The 17,354-nt window shown below is 31.6% G+C and overlaps 2 protein-coding genes and 2 non-coding genes across 10 annotated transcripts; 1 reads left to right on the forward strand and 3 right to left on the reverse strand.

Moving 5' to 3' along the window:
- Nucleotides 1–293: 293 nt before the first annotated feature.
- On the reverse strand, nt 294–7,704 carry LOC137815169 (probable LRR receptor-like serine/threonine-protein kinase At5g10290). 6 transcript variants are annotated; one of them, XM_068618233.1, is made up of 12 exons: nt 7,280–7,704; nt 6,991–7,140; nt 6,280–6,412; nt 5,853–5,924; nt 5,324–5,467; nt 5,180–5,251; nt 5,016–5,081; nt 4,056–4,126; nt 3,820–3,951; nt 2,326–2,667; nt 1,212–1,606; nt 294–745 (listed from the first exon to the last, which is right to left on the reverse strand). In XM_068618233.1, exons 2-12 carry the CDS (start codon nt 7,061–7,063, stop codon nt 431–433), a joined length of 1,815 nt encoding a protein of 604 aa, XP_068474334.1. In that variant the 5' UTR covers nt 7,064–7,140; nt 7,280–7,704; the 3' UTR covers nt 294–430. The 6 variants fall into 6 exon arrangements, with proteins under 6 accessions (XP_068474334.1, XP_068474337.1, XP_068474336.1 ...); XM_068618236.1 differs by adding an exon at nt 6,049–6,091 and having other exon boundaries at nt 6,991–7,544; XM_068618235.1 differs by having other exon boundaries at nt 6,280–6,409; nt 7,280–7,541.
- Nucleotides 7,705–9,382: 1,678 nt separating this feature from the next.
- TRNAY-GUA (transfer RNA tyrosine (anticodon GUA)) lies at nt 9,383–9,474 on the reverse strand. The gene is given in 2 exon segments: nt 9,383–9,418; nt 9,438–9,474. It is a non-coding gene; the product is annotated as a tRNA-Tyr (tRNA).
- A 1,711-nt stretch (nt 9,475–11,185) lies between these two features.
- Nucleotides 11,186–16,340, forward strand: LOC137815171 (chaperone protein dnaJ A6, chloroplastic-like). Of its 2 annotated transcripts, none has more exons than XM_068618239.1 (8): nt 11,186–11,409; nt 11,811–11,941; nt 12,088–12,229; nt 12,383–12,440; nt 14,445–14,487; nt 14,831–14,879; nt 14,964–15,044; nt 15,129–16,340. In XM_068618239.1, the coding sequence occupies exons 2-8, from the start codon at nt 11,835–11,837 to the stop codon at nt 15,972–15,974; spliced, it is 1,326 nt and encodes a 441-aa protein (XP_068474340.1). In that variant the 5' UTR covers nt 11,186–11,409; nt 11,811–11,834; the 3' UTR covers nt 15,975–16,340. The 2 variants fall into 2 exon arrangements, with proteins under 2 accessions (XP_068474340.1, XP_068474341.1); XM_068618240.1 differs by having other exon boundaries at nt 11,217–11,395.
- Nucleotides 16,341–17,034: 694 nt separating this feature from the next.
- On the reverse strand, nt 17,035–17,119 carry TRNAM-CAU (transfer RNA methionine (anticodon CAU)). Its single transcript is given in 2 exon segments — nt 17,035–17,070; nt 17,082–17,119. It is a non-coding gene; the product is annotated as a tRNA-Met (tRNA).
- Between the last annotated feature and the right edge of the window lie 235 nt (nt 17,120–17,354).

A 17,354-nucleotide genomic window follows, 5' to 3' on the forward strand; every position in this document is an offset into this window, starting at 1 on the left:
TTATGAAAGACTCTAATCTCTAGTCGATGTGGGATCTCCAACAATATATACATATGAACAACTCAACACTTTCTAGACAACCACTTGACTAATCCTGGCAAAAACCACCTGCTATATAATAAACGCATACAAACATAAAACAGATCAAATTCCTATGACTGAGAATCAGAAATGAATTGGCATTCGATTCCCTTTTCATCACTAGCTACATAGCATAATAAAAAACTCTGTTTCCAGTAAATTCCTAAGGAAAAAAAGTTTAAAAACTCGTGTAAATAAAAAAAAAGTCATAATTTTGGGAACATGAAGTTTATTACCTATTTTTTACAGTTGGAAAACAATAACACCTATGTCTGTTTTTAATCGAATTAGCTTCTTATGAAGGGTGATAGTGTGCTACAACATGAAATGTAAAAATGGTCTAAATTTCTCATCTTCCACCTGACAACTCAATGGCATCTTGGTTATTAATTGAATCTTCTCCCCAGTTCATTCTTCTCTGTAGTCTCTCGTAATCTTGCCTCGTAGCAACCTGCACATGCTGCCATTCTTCCCATCTTTCAGCTAGCCCTTCTCCCTCTAACATTCTTACAACTTCTGACATCGCCGGACGATCCTCCGGCGATCCTTGTGTGCAGAGTAATGCAATTTGTACAATCATTTCAACCTCTCCTATTATGTAATTTTTCATCAGGTTGCAGTCCACAATAACATCTAGTCTTTTCTCCCGTTGCAGTTTCTTAACCTATACCAAACAAAATATGGTAAAAATAGTAACCATCAGGCATAACAGAATAATTCAGAGCTTATGTAAGAAGACACAAGCACATAGTTCTACTTGTTTCCAGCTTGATAAGCATGCAGAAAGTCCAATTATAATTAGCTTATCAGACTTGGACTTCACAATGAATCTACCAACTAACATGATTTCAGGTACATGTATTCACAAGTTTAATCTCTAGGTAAAAAATAGATGCGTCCAAATTGATTGAGTTGAAACAGTTTTAGGCCATTTTTGTGTTGAATAAAAAATCACTTCACCAATAAAAGCGCTCAAACACAATTTTGCTAAATCAACTTTTTCATATGTTCACCAACCACTTTGTATCAGTAAAAAATGGCATCATCAAAGCACCAAGAGGCATGCACAACTTCCATGCATGTTGACACTAGTAAGAAAAAAACATGATACTAAAATGAGGTTGTCTCACATGGTCAAGCAATAACACGTCATCCTCCTCTTCCAAACGTGAAAAGTCAATTGCACGTTGACCTGTAACAAGTTCCAAAAGCATAATCCCATAACCAAAAATATCAGTCCTTTCTGAAGATTTTCCAGTGGACAAGTATTCTGGAGCTATATGACCCATTGTCCCACGAACTTGAGTTGTCACAGTAGTATTTCGAATATCAACTAATTTTGCCAAACCAAAGTCACCAACAACTGCTTCGAAATCTCCATCTAGTAATATATTAGCTGCCTTCACATCCCTATGAATAATCCTAGGATTACACTGCTCGTGAAGATATTCTAGGCCACGGGCTGTTCCTAGAGCTACTCGTTTTCTAGTAGGCCAATCCAAAACGGGGTCCCCAGGTCTGAGTTCTGCACCAATGTTAAAGTAGATAAATTCTCACTTAAAATGCCAAAATATGAAAGCAAACTTAAAGACTGTTGAATATGAAAGCTTATAGTTTATATTATTCTGTTATTATGTTATTGATTATGTTATTATTCTCATCTATAAATAAACACCCATATGTGTGTATTTCACAAGGGATATCAATCCTAAATACATTTTCTTCATTCTTAACATGGTATCAAAACCATTTAAAGTGTCACCCGCTATCGGACCGTTATCGGACCACTCATAATATGTTGTCCTACACACAAGCTGTCACTTTCAACGTGAGAGAGGGGTGTGTGTTGGAGATCCCACATCGACTAAAGATTAGAACATTTCATTCTTTATAAGTAGGTGCAAATATCACCTCATATAAAGTACATGTATTCTCATATTCATCTCTCACATTCTCATTCTATTATTCCCAAAGTCAGGTGAGAAAACAATAACTACTTATTACTCCAAAAGAACCCTGGAGCTTTATAAGAATTTTGAAAATGTCAAAAGTGTCCTGAATGTGTTAGATTAAACTTTTGATTACCTAATCCAACCAATCATATGTTAAAATGGTTTGAATGAGTCATGACTCTCCAATCCGGGTTACGAAGAAAAGTAATTACTAATTATAATCTCTTTTATAGCCAGGTCAAACTTAATATTTAGCAGACCGGGAATGCAAACATGAAATGTTACTAAATACCTCGTAGACGATAGGCAACACTTAAGTTTTGCATGAAGGGATAAACTAAGAGACGTTCAGTTGGAGTAGTACAAAAACCAATGAGCCGTAACAGGTTCCTATGCACAGCTACACTTATCAACTCGACTTCACGCTGGAAAGCGGCATCACCCGCAGGACTCTCATAATCAGTTAACCTTTTAACAGCAACTTTTGTACCATCGGCTAGAATGCCTTTATAAACCTTTCCAAAGCCTCCCTGTCCTAAAATATTTTTCTCGCTGAAGTTGTCTGTAGCTATCTGTAGTTCTTTCCAGGAAAATCTTTTTATTTGACCAAATGTAATTCGCCGATCAACCTCACCTGAAAATACATGAGAAAAATATATATTAAAAGTAGCTAGTTAGCAAGAGATACTAAACTATGAAGCTCGACTGTTTCTTTGTTTTAAATTTTTTTTTTCTTCAGCTCAAGTATACATTAACCTTGCCTTGGTCTACTTCTCTTCCTTTTCATAATACTTCTTTTTATAAAATGAATGTTACACAGTATTTCAACTAGTTGTCACAATTAAAACATTACAAGATAGTTCAACCAGTACATTCTCCAGCATCTCATAAAGAATGGCAGGATATCCTAATTTGTGGTTATTAGATCCAATGAGCCATAAGTTGTCAGTATACCAAAATGAAGGAAAACCACAACCAAAACATATTTGCAACACTAAAATTTGAAGAACTAAGCCTAATCAATAAAAATAATATTACATTAAGACACAAAATGCTCTAAAATGGAAAAACTATTACTGCAGACAGACAGATGCTACTGACATGCTGGATACCAGTATTTTTTAAAAGAAAAATGTAATTCCAATAAATAAATGGTGCATAACGAGCTACGGAGTATACCCTTCATAAATTTATGACTTTATAGCACTATCTACTTGGAAGAGAGTGCGTAGGCAGTGTAAACACACTTCAAGAAAATCATTAAATAACAACCAAATTTAAAGACAAAAAATAATTGGTCATTATATTAACTAAATTAGATATTATTTTAACGACTAAATTAGATATTATTTTAGAGACTAAAAAATTATTTGTATCTAAATTGGTTTATATTATTAATAAAAATTTATAAAATGGTTTCTAAATTGGTATCTATATTAGTTACTAAGGTTTTAACTACTAATACTTTAGATTATAAATTAGTCTCTAAAAGACTAATAGAGACTAATTTAGAATATAAAGTAGAAAGTAGCTAAAACCTTGGTAACTAATCGTTAGATAACAATTTAGAAACTATTTTATAATTTTTTATTAATAATAAAAATTACTTTAGATACCAATAACTTTTATAGTTTATAAAATGGTTTCTAATTTAGTCAAATAATAACTAATTATTTTGGTCTCTAAAATTAATTTCTATTTAATGATTTTCTTGTAGTGATTGGTCAATAGCTTCTATACAAACAATCTACAAAAACATTGTGAAGACTAAAAAAGGAACTCAAACCTGGAACATCTACAAAAATTTCACGCTTGCACCCTTTGTACCAGAAGAACAGCAGACAACCAAGAAAAATAATAACAACTAAACCCGTTACTATTCCAACTATGAGGCCCACTTTTGTTTTATGTGACGAACCTGTCAAGTGAAGGAAAACTAGTTTTCAGCTTGTTGCCAGTAAATGGAGGGGGTGGGAGTAGGAAAACACTTTATAGACCAAAAAAAGGATTAACAAAAGTAACCTTGATCTGCATTATCAGATGAGCAAAGATGATGATAACTCACTCCACAATTCAAATTATTTCCAGAGAAACTGCAATGGGCAATACAGTGAAACAGAGTGGAACATAAATAAGTCTATTTAAGCAATGGGCAACAGCACATTAATTTTAGATACAAAGTTCTATTTCTATCCAAGGACACCATAAACATGAAAAGTTTAGATGTGTGACGACACGACAAAGAACAACATACTAAATAATTGCATACAAGATATTGGTGAGAAATTTATGAAGGAGGAAATGATGGACAATCAGCTTAGGTTTGAACAAGTACAAAGAAAGCCACTAGAAATAAGGAAAGTAGATTTCATGGCTTTTAGCCTTGAGGCCTTGAGAAAGGGATAAAGGGAGACCAAAAAGGACATGGGAGGACATTATGGAAAAGGATCTCATGATGAATAATATCACTGAAATTTTGGTTTGTTACAAACTCAATTGTATTGTGCGATCTATGTAGCCAACCTCACCTAGTGAGAAAAGGTCCTTAACAAGGGCCCTTAGGAAACTGATCGGTATTTTGCAATGAAAAATTATATTTCTTTGAAGTGACAAAAAACTAACACCTTAAACTGCTGCCATTCAATATTATATATCAGGTATATGGAAAGAAGGCAGTCAATGAGAACTCTAAATTAAGTTGGAGAAATTGAATATGTGATGATTACAAATCTTTCAGAGGAAGATCAAAAAGTGGAACCAGAGAAGACCACTGGAATCATAGACTACTATTTGATTATGTAACAGTGTTAAATGAAATTGTAGACATAGGTTCTTTAGGACGTATGCATCCACTTTCCAGGTGTTTTGTAGCCTTTTAGGTATAGCCCTTGGGTCAGGAATATCAAATTGTCGTTAAAAAAGGTATTTGAAGAATTTCACATTTTGGTTTTAAGGTATCTAATTCTAATGTACCATACATACTTGTATGTAGGAATGCTGAATAACTTCTCTGGAATCTTCCCACTAAGTTCATTTGAATCTAGCATACTATAAAAGAGAAGTTTGAACAATCCATCAGATATCAAATGATAATAAAATGTACTTAACATCAAAATACAAGAAGTTTAAAAAGAAAATTAACATACACAGTGAGCAAGTTCGGGAGACTGGCAAGTGATGCTGGAATAGTTCCATTGAGATTGTTTTGACTCAATGTCCTAGTTGAAGACCAAAATTAGACACTTCCGGACATTACAAAAGGAAAATACATACTAAGAGTCCATACTTACAAGAATTGAAGCTTTCTAAGATTACCAAGGGAATAGGGTATTTCACCAGTTAATTTGTTGTTTTCCAAATCCAATCTGACCAAGCTTGTAAGATTTCCAAATTCTTTTGGTATGTCACCAGTGATGTTATTCCCTTGCAAAGAACTTCACGATGAATGTGTAAGAAAAAAGGTGAAGAATGTGAGTAAGATTTAAAAGCACAAAATTTGTCGTAAAGCATCGTATGGTTCTTGAAAAAATAACCGAAGTATGCATATTTCCATACACACTGCAGATGCTATATGCATTTTTCCATATTCACTTTCTTAAATTAACAATTAGAATGATTGAATAGTGTACTACAGTTCGTCAGATACACAAAAGATAGTATATTCCACAGTAAAAGATTTTAATGTGTCCATGTGATTTCATGAATTCATGCCTCGACACTAAAATGAAACAAACCAAGAACGATGAGGCTAGGAACTGAAATATGGGAAAGGGCAGGGGCAGAAGGCAGTTCTGTGGATATTTCATATTAAATACTTACAGAGTTTCAAGACTTTTTAGAGATGCTATTATTGGTGTCAATGATCCTGTGAATCCCATAAATTCTAGTGAACTGCAATGAAGTAATAACTATGATTATACATTATGAATAAAATATTTAAGTACCAATGAAGTTGAAGTTGTCACAATCTTCTTCAAATTAAATATTCAAAAGAAGAGGAGGGTTAGGAACATACTCTTTCTAACATACACTCTCTTATTAGTTATGTTTATTGAAAACTACAAAATTAAAAGAGAGATTGTTAAATAAGATATGGAACCCATAAAATTTTGTCATTTTTAATAAATTTCAACCAACAAGAGAGAGTATATTCAGAAAACTATACTAGAGAAAGTGTTCTTAGCATTTCTCTCTAAAGAAAACACAGCCAGTGGAGAATTCCAATATTGTAATAAGAATATCTTACACTCGAATAACGTTGTTATTCTGGTCACATTCAACATTGGACCAAGTACAAGGGTCAACTAGATTTTTGTTCCAGTTTGTAAGCTGGCTGGGAGAAGCATTCAATGATAACTTCAGCGCATACAGCACATCTTCTGAAATGAACATAAAAATTATAAATCTATTGAAGACTGAAAGTCCAAATCCACTCGCAACTTCGACAAAACCAGAAAGGCAGATAAATGTAAAATCCATAACATTTTCAACTGCAATACAGTTTGCCAACACAATTCTGTTTCCCTCGGATAAAGTTTCTTTCCAGTAAGTACATGATCCATTTTTCAAATTTTCATTAATTTCCAAGCACTACTACTAAATAGTTTACTCCGTGGTTGAAAGTACGATCATTCATATGGAGCACATTTACATAAATTGAAAAAACCCAAATGATTTTTCTAAACTATATAGAAAAAGGGCAAAATGTAGATAGATCAAAGTGCCACCTGGTCAACCCAAACGCGACATTAGTGTGAAAGGATTATGAAGAAATTAAATCTTAGAGGCACAGCAAAAATACTAGTGAGTTTAAATATGAATAAATCTCATCAAATTTCTATGAAGTTGAAATCCAGAACATGACAGAGACAAGGAAATGAAGAAAATAAAAACTACTGGCTCAACGATTAACAGTTAATAAGTTTGAATAGCAGAAGAGGAGAACAGAAGATTGAACCTTGTGAATCAAGCCCAGCCAACGCCGACGAGAACACACTAGTCAATAGCAAAAGAACAGAAGCCAAATCCATTTTTCCACTCTCATCAACCACTCAACCAGTGACAACGTGCATTATGGTCAGCTACCACATCACAAATCTTCATCTCTCTAGTGTAGAACAGGCAAAACACCCCACTAAGTTGGAATCAGTGAAGAAAAATGGTAAATATCATACAAAGACAAAAGGGGCGAAAAGAAGAAGATTGTCAGAACCACGATGCGATATGAGACGTGTCAAATTACCAACCGTGAATTTTCAACCATTGATGGAAAAAGCTTAAGTACTAACAGACAGGGGTCAACCCCAAAAAGAGAGAACAAATGAAACCAGGAACAGAAGTGGAATCATGTGCAAGACAAAAATTAAACATTATTTGAACCGGTCAAAGTCAGATTTTTTTTTACTTTTTGTTGGTAAAATACAGAAAGGAGTAGCTGTGTGGAAGTGATGAAGAAAATAGATAACAGCTGAGTAAAGGTGAAATATATAAACAAGACATAGAAGACACAACAAGTATGAACTGAAGTAGAAGCTAATGAAAAAGTTTTCTGATTCAAATTGAGTTAATTTCATTAAAAAAAAACTACCCTGTGGATAGAAATTAAAGTCTTGATTTTGTATGAACAGTGATGTTATAATAGCAATTTGGGGAAAATTAAAAGAAAAATATTAACCCTAAGAAAGAAAACCCTAGATATTAGTAAGATACTGGGTGGTGAGGGTAGCATAAAGCAATCCAATTTGCTGTCCACTAGTCGGTAGTACTTTGAAAATAAAGACCAATCATTGTCGTTCAATCACTATCATTGTCGCCCAATTTATGTCAAAGGCTACTCTTTTATTTTGGCTAACTAATATTTAATTAGATAAAAAAAAATCATTTTTTTCCTTTTAACTCTAATTATAATTTTTCTTTTCTCTCTCACTCTTTTTATAAATGTTCGATAATTAATTTTTTTATTTAATTTACCTGGAATATAAATAAGTATCTAACTTTTTAATTCAAAGTTCACCTGCAGATTATTTTTCAATGTTTAAGTGAGTAAAGACATATAAGTGTTTTAGAGTAATATTATATAATAGTGTCTACTAATATGAATAAGAAAATTGTATAATAATTTTTATTTATTTATATATATATATATTATGGTAATTCGTTGCTTAAATTACAATATTAACTACTTCACTTAATACTATTAGACAATCATAAAGAGTTTTCATTATGATAATTAGAATTTAGTTATAATAATTATAAGGATATGCAATAATTGTAATGACTTTCGGGTATACTTTTCCATAATTCGGGTAAATAAGTGAAATATATCTAAATTAAGAGTAGAAAATGATAACTTTTAAAATTGTAATATTGAGAAGTGGTTTAACTCAAATTTAAGAGACCCAAGTATGAAATATTGATTTAATGAAACAATCCACGTTTTTCCCTACTTTCATTTTACAATTCTACATATTAACAAAATCTTAAAATTAATTAAATAAAATATAAATAAAATGGTTGTTGGATGGTAATATAAACTTTGACGAGGTCCCTAATTTAATTAAGAGTTTTACTATTTATTTGTTATGGGTATAAAAATGTTTATACATCCACCGATAAAAAGTTATCCTATTAGAACGAGTTTTAATTATTACAAAACTTAATAAGGTATCTTAATGAAAAAAATTTATGATATTAGTATATTTAAATTATTATCTTCAGTAGTTTGGCTTAATTTAGTTACTAATCTTTTTCTAAATGATTTTTTGTTATGTAAAACTGCTATTTTAAAATGTACATATATTTATAAATTTGAAGTCCAAACAATTCATCCTTATTGATATTTTAAACTTGACAGAACCCAATGCTTTATCACTTCAACACCTCCACTATTTGTGTGATACTTATTGATACAATACTTAATGAAGAGATATATGAAATTACATATAATTTCGAAAGACCATCCAAAAGTCATATATATATATATAATATTTGAAAATTCAATAGGTTTACAGGTTATATACATATGAATAATATAGGTAAGAATAGCAACATTATATGGGTAAAGTTGAACGTTGTATAAACAATTAAGAAAAGAGAAGAAAAAAAAGTATATTGAAAAACCAATAATAATAAAACAAAGTAGAGTTATAAGTCTAAGTTAATAACGAAAAAAAATAGACCGTCGTTAAACTATAAACAAATCACAATGTATAATAAACTTTAAAATTATATTAAAAGTTATTTCTGACAAAGAGAACAAAAACCACTAAACTCATTAATAAAATAAACTTATTTATCTACTAAATATTTTAATTTAATTAATATAAAGGTTAAATGAAAAAAAAGAAAAATCCGACCTGCCGGATTCGAACCAGCGACCTAAGGATTTCAGCTAGGGTTTTCCTACTACAGTCCTCCGCTCTACCAACTGAGCTAAGGTCGGTTGTTGAATTAAGTGCTTTCATAATTGTAATGATTCTGTATAATTTTAAGTGAATAATGAATTCAAGTGGAACAATGCCACTATTCCATATCAGTATTACAATAGAGATAAAAATATATTATTTTTCAATAAATCATTGCAGTATACATTACCCATAATTACCGTAATCTCATTTATCACTATGATTATATTTTTTTCATGTCGTGATTATTAATAACATCATATACATTATTATTATTATTGATTATTTTGTAATAATAACGATTAATTTCCTTGTGAAATCATCATACCTATTTCTATAGCTCAAAAAAAAAAATTAAATCTAAACTTAGGATATTTGTTATCAATACCAGATATGCTTGAAAGCCAAACACATTTAATGTGTTTTGAACCAGTTTGTTCATTAAAAATAGATTATATACAGATTTATTTTTTATTTTTAATCACATTATATTGGGATAGACTTGCTCTAGGAACATGTTCTTAAAATTAATATTTATCCTATCACTTAAAGTCAATGAACCTTAAACGGTATCGATATTTTGAAATGGTAAGAAATATCTTTTTTTTCATCAAATGAAAGAACTAGTTTACGTTAAGACTAATTCAAGACATCGTCTTCTTACAATCTGATTATATGCAAAAATAAAAAAGAAAGATAAAGTTAAGTAGGTTCTAAAGCAAATGATACAAAGTTACTCAAGTTAATAAAATAAAGTATGATTGAACTCTGTTACTAATTAATATCTTGACTTAATATAATGTGTTATAATTAATGTATGAAATTATTGTATCTATTGGAAATATTGACTATTCTTTCTTTGTTATGATTGACAAATATTAAGTATTTACTCTAAGTAATTCTTTTCTTTTAGACGAACTTTTGTTACTTTCATTTTTTCACTTGTTTCTTTCTTGAAATCTATACTCGAATGATACCTGTAAATGACACTTCAATGTTCAAGTCAAACATTGACATTCGACACTTAATATTTAGTATTAGACAATTACGTTAATGATCTTTTAAAATTTGTGTTTATTTATATAATTATAGTAGGCTTTTTGTCGTTATTAAACCTATTAAATGTCGTTATATAATTATAGTAAAAAATAAATATATTTAATATTAATTAAAAAATATGATCATTAAAAATTTATTTAATTAATTACTATATCATAAAAACTAACATTACAAGAAAATCAATAAATAATAGTTAAATTTAGAGAAAAAAATAATTATTTAAATATTAACTAAATTATATATTAATTTAGAGAAAAAAATATTAATACTAATGTGATTTTTATTATAAATAAAGTATTTAAAAATAATTTATAAATTGATATCTAAATTAATTACTAAAATTTTAGTTATTAATATTATAAAACATAAAGTTTTAGTTTTAATTACTAAAGAATGATTTAAAATATAAGAAATTAGTAGTTAAAGTTTAGTAGCTAATAATTAGATATTGATTTAAAAATTAATTTATAAATTTTTTCTATTAATAGACTATTTTAGATATAATAATATTTTAATTTATAAAATATCTTTAATCTAGTAAATATAATAACTAATTTTTTTAATTTTTAAATTTAGTTTTTATTTAATATTTTTAATGTAATTTATGAAGGTATTTAAATTTTTAAAATTAAAATTTACAGTTAAAAACAGATAAAATTAATTTAATTTTATAAGAAAATGTCTTTTAGTATTTAAGAAATGAACCCTACCCAATATAATTAGGGTTCTAGAAGGCAACGATGTTGAGAAAATATAAAGGGTGAATGAAAAGTGAACCACTTGAGGAAGGTTTCGTGTCATCCTTTAAAACAGAGCGAATAAGAGTGTTCCATTTCCAACACACTATCCTCTTCTCTCTGCTAAAACCTTCCACAGCTCACGATAGCACCACCGGTTAAGGTTAAGCGTCTCAGGTTTCTCCTCCTTTTTCATTCTTGTCGTGTCTCAGAATTGTGACATAATACGTGTTTTTGTTCATCCCTTCGTTCTAGATTGGAGTATTATTGTCATTTTGTTTTTTTTTTTCCTTACAACAAACGAACCTGTTTTTGAGCCACTAATTCCTTCTTATCCCTTTGTGCGCGTGAAATTTCAAGTGCTATCTAATACAGTGTGTGTTTTTCTTCATTCTTTGCGTTTATGCTTTATTGATTATTGAATTGGACTAGCTTGCAATTCGTTACTCATTACCAGGTTCACTTAAGTATTAACGAATTGCTTTTTGCTTCTTCATTTTATTATCTGTCTATTTATTTTGTTTGTTTATTTTATTGGTAGCAGAGTTTCATCGTGAAATTTTTGTATTTATTGGCAGATTGTGTTGCTGAAAATATATTAGATGGCCATTTCACCTTATGCTAGTACAACAGCTACGCAATGGGGAATTCGTCCTCAGATTTTTGCGGGATCGACTGGGATGGGGAAGATTGCATCATTCAAGAACAAGTTAGTCCTACTATTTGATAAATTTTATTGTGCCCATCACTAAAGAATAAATTTTGGAAATGACTTCCCCAATGGGTACACATGATATTTTCATCATTGTTATCTGAGCTGGAGAGTGTAATTAAATTAAGTCAATTTCCTTGCAGTGTTTCAAGCAAGTTAAACTTCATGGCTGCCCCACATTCAAGCTTCTTTTCTGGAGATTCCTCGCGTGCACTTTTTGACAAAGGTTCTTTGCAAAATTTGCATGGTCGCAGGGGATCAAGGTTGATAGTTAGAGCAGATGCAGTAAGTTTTAAGTACTCATGCATTTCTAAGCAACTATGATTTCCTTAAATTTGTGTATATAATTTACCTTTTGAAAGCGTGTCTCCTTACATTATGGAACGCTCACGAACATTCACTATATTGACTCATTATGTACTGTGTGCTAATTTGCAGGATTACTATTCTGTCCTTGGGGTCTCAAAAAATTCTAGTAAATCTGAAATTAAGAGTGGTATATTTTCTGTGGTCCTTTCCTTTTTCAGACTGATATACTTATGCCTCTACTATCATTAATTGATATATTCAAATATATTGTTTTAATTTACTTAATGAAGAGCGAATTTTTATTGTAGCAATGTAAAGGAAAATCAATTACCCCCATAGGATCTATACATTGACTAATGAGTGATTATCTCTTTCCATATAAATATTGCTGCATACTAAAAGACGGTTTGCCTAAAATACTTGTGTTGTGAAGCATAGAGGATTAGTACTGAAATTGAAATCTAAACTCAAGGGTCCGTTTGTGGTGGTCGAGTGTTAATTTTTATATGCAAATTTCAAAACAAAACATGTTTGACTGAAATGGAGTCAAAATAGTTTATAACTCTTTCAAAATATGTTTACATCAAATTTTAAAACATAAAAGGATTTGTGATTCCATTTTAGTTTTAAAAAGCATATTTGATAGCCACCGTGACCCTGATAACTATACAGCCCATAAGACAAAGCCCAAATGGATTACTAAGAGGCCTGGTCACTTGAAGGACTTTATTTAGCTGAAATGGAATGTATGAGCTGTCATTTGATGGATTCAGTTTTAACTGCCATTCATGTCTATCCCATTCTGTAGATTATACATATTCTGTTCTTCAAATGCGGTCAGCCAATGATTGACTGAAGCAAACAGTTTACATACCACCATCACGAATGAAAGTAGGCAGTGAAGAATCAATCATTTTAGTATTAGTCCTAGTTACAAGGAGGTTGTCTTGGCCTTGAATGCAAGGAATATAACTGTACCCTTACAATCTTCTACCCTCCACCACAACTTTCATTGCCTGGCACTCTCCATCTCTACTGATGATATATCTACCACCTTATATGCTTCCTTGGCATCATATCACTTGGTGCCGTCGCCACCACCATCAACCCCATTTTCTCCGCGTACACGTGTAAAGTACGGAGAAATATATTTTAGGGCCTATTAATTTGTCAATCGTAGGGATCCAGATTTTATAGTTCATTTGGAATTATAAAGACACCGTCCATCTAATTGGTCATTCATCAGAATTATATACCCAATCACTTCCCTTCCCTATGATATTTCTCAATCATCATTATAATTCATTAATTGCCTTGGACAATGATTTGACTGATGCTCAATGCCTTCCTCCGCAGTCTGCTGACAATGATTTCTTATACTGACTTTAGAGGGTAATGCAATGGTGTTACTGATAAGAGGTTTGAGTTCAAAGTGGTTTTGTAGATGATTGAGAAGTATCGGCTACTCTTCAGTTATTTGTGGGTCGTGTCTCCTATTATTGTCTATTTGGCTAGACATGGTTTGTAAAACTGGAAACCACAGAAAACTAAAATCTGGTTTAAGTTTTAAAATATTTTCAAACTGAAAACCATCCTAAAAGGTAGCTAAAACTCTCAAAGAAATCTACACTTAAGTTGGGAGCTAGAGTGATTAAATTAAACTACTCGAATTTGTAGGATTTATTTGTGATTTATATAAAAGGAATTTATGCTTCATGCTAAGACTTGAGTGCTTATTTTTGTGGCTGGCTGTGTATTGTGCGTTTTTCCAAATAATAAAACAGGGCTTAGCTTTCAAAACCCTATCATCGAAAATTTTAAAGTTAGTTGCTTTTTTATTCCGTTTATTGCTCTTTGGTGTTCACGGGGGAATGAGGCTCTTGTACTAATAGAACGAATGTCAACTGTAACTTTGGTATAAGAGTCTCTAAGAAAATTTCCACCCAAAGCATAACATTCAGACTATACATCTTTTTCTTTTTATTTCTTTGTAATGTAGGACTGATTTAGCAGAAGTTTAAACTTAGGGATGGGAAGCATCAACGATAGGATAATGGTAGATGGTTGTGATTAAGAAGTTCTTACTAGCAAGTTCTGGCATATGATTTACTTGAATGTGTACAATTTTTGCGTGTTGATTGTCTGTTGTAACATGACAATATCATATTTCTATCTACTTTGGACATTTCAGCTTATCGGAAGCTTGCCCGGAGTTATCATCCTGATGTTAACAAGTGAGTTCTTTTTAATTATTTCATAATGAACTCCACTGACTTTATGATACCCTTTGTTTGCCTTGTACCTCACTCTTTTTTTCTTTTAAAGTTTTAAGTGCTTTTATTTCACTGTTGATATGAACAAAGTGGTTTGGGTCTCTTTGATTATAAAGCCCATGACTTGTTCTTTTAAAAGTTTATGTTTTTTGCATATTTCCTGAATTGCTTTTTGGATAAATTTTTTGGCCAAGAACCTCATCACATCTCAAGTCATTTTTTACTAGTTGAATAGTCTTGTGTTGTCTTCGTGCATGTGGTCAATGTTGCTTGAACTATTATGGATGTTTGCTTTCTTCTGCAGAGAACCTGATGCAGAAAAGAAATTTAAAGAAATTAGTAATGCATATGAGGTAAAACTACAGCTTGTTGAACACAACTAACTCTTGTGCATGTCTTCTCATAATTGATCTTCTGTGATTCAAATTATTTTCCAGGTCTTGTCAGATGATGAGAAAAGATCCATATATGACACATATGGAGAGGCTGGTCTTAAAGGTTCAGGAATGGGCATGGGGGTAAGTTATCTCTGAAAACAATTAGGAATTTGACTTTGTTATCATATATTCCTGTTTCTCGACTGGCCATCTTTGTAATTTCAGGATTTCAGCAATCCTTTTGACCTGTTTGAGACACTGTTTGAGGGCATGGGTGGCATGGGGGGCGGCAGAAGTTCTTGGAATGGAGCAGTTGAGGGTGAAGATGAGTATTACAGTCTTGTTTTGAACTTCAAAGAAGCTGTTTTTGGGGTGGAAAAGGAGATTGAGATTCGGCGATTAGAGAACTGTGGAACTTGCAATGGTTCAGGGGCTAAACCAGGGACCAAATCATCCAAGTGTAGCACTTGTGGTGGTCAAGGTCGGGTTGTTCAATCGACTAGGACTCCATTAGGCATCTTTCAGCAGTCTATGACTTGCTCTTCTTGCAGTGGGACTGGAGAAATTTCAACACCTTGCAATACATGTTCTGGGGAAGGCCGAGTGAGGAAGACAAAGCGGATAAGTATCAAGGTTCCTGCAGGTGTGGATTCTGGCAGCCGGTTAAGGGTCCGAAATGAAGGTAATGCTGGAAGGCGTGGGGGCCCTTCTGGTGACCTATTTGTTGTTCTTGAAGTTATCCCAGATCCCGTGCTTAAACGTGATGACACAAACATTTTATACACATGTAAGATATCTTATATTGATGCAATCTTGGGGACTACAGTTAAGGTTCCTACTGTTGATGGCATGGTGGATTTAAAAATCCCATCTGGGACTCAACCAAGCTCAACACTTGTTATGAATAAGAAAGGTGTTCCCCTGCTGAACAAAAAGAATATGAGGGGTGATCAATTGGTTAGGGTGCAAGTTGAAATCCCCAAAAAACTGAGCAAAGATGAGAGAAAACTTATTGAGGAACTTGCTGATTTAAGCAAAGGCAAGACTGCTGCCACCAGTGGTAGGAGATAACTTTTTCAGGAACCTATATGCCTTTCTATTTCTAGTCCATTTCCTTTTATGGATGCTTCATTCTTGGCCTTGACTCACAACACAGGGCAGCTATTCATTTGAAACTGTGGAATGGTAGATGTAGGTTACTAGTAATTTTTATTTTATATAGGCAAATATGAAGGGCAGAAGAAACTAGATATCTTTCTTTTTCTTTGGAACTTATATGCCTTTTGCAATTTTGTTGTTCTTTTACGGGGTGAGGGATTGAAGAATTATAGCTTAGGTGCAATGCCATCTTTATTTTCTTGAATGTTGCTTTTAGACAAAATTGAAAATACATTATATTTGAATTTATTTACAAAGCCAAAAATTCTTATTGTTCTAGCACTTGCATTGTTGATTCATGTAAAATCTTGTTGAGGCATGGACTCATATTGATAGTGGTGTTTACCCAATGGTTCATTTCATATCAAAATTTAGTTAGGTTTATTTATTGAATGCATCATTACTTTTTTTAAAAAGATTAGGTTATACATCACTCAAAAAGTTTCTTAAATTATAAATATTTAGCCAAATAATAATAATAATAATAATAATAATAATAATAATAATAATAATAATACAGAGACCTATAATTACTATTTTTATTGAATATACGTTAACGTTTTAAAATTATATCGTGTTGATTTAAGTCTTAAATACAATTACATCCTAAACGGATGTTTTTAACGCAGTTCTTAAAATGTTTGAATCCTCTGGAGATTCTTGCTTTTGTTTCTGTAAACAATTAATCTGACACTTAGCACCTTACTTTTTCGTGCCACTGGCTACGCTGTCGAAGTTGCTATAGTTCAGAATTTTTCTAACCTATTTAAAAGACTTTTATTAGTAAGTAGGCTTTAAATGAAGGAAAAATATTGTTTTACACCTTCCCTAATAAAAGGAACTTTGATTTGACAACTCCTTATGATAATAATTTAAATAAAAAATAAAAATAAAATTATAATATTAATTTATTGAATTGTTAATGGATGATGTTTTACTAAGAAATGTAAAATTAAACCCTTAAAATTGAAATTGGGGTGAGAGAGGCTCGAACTCTCGACCTCAGGATCACTCAGAAGCTATGAGACCTACGCGCTAGCCAACTGCGCCACCACCCCTTTTGATATGACAAATAGCTTATATTGTTATACCTTAGCATTAATAATATTCATAAAACGTACATTCGCCACCGTAGGTACTTACAGATTAAGTTTCATCCTCTTAATACGTCTTAAACTCAATATAAATTTAAACTTATCAAATCTAAATTTTAACTTTTACGTTGCATTTTTTTTATAATCAGTTAAATTCAACCCAATTTAAACTTATCAAATCTAACAATCAATCTAACTT

Source organism: Phaseolus vulgaris, chromosome 1 (genome assembly GCF_000499845.2).
Source record: "Phaseolus vulgaris cultivar G19833 chromosome 1, P. vulgaris v2.0, whole genome shotgun sequence".
In the NCBI taxonomy this organism is placed as follows: domain Eukaryota; kingdom Viridiplantae; phylum Streptophyta; class Magnoliopsida; order Fabales; family Fabaceae; genus Phaseolus; species Phaseolus vulgaris.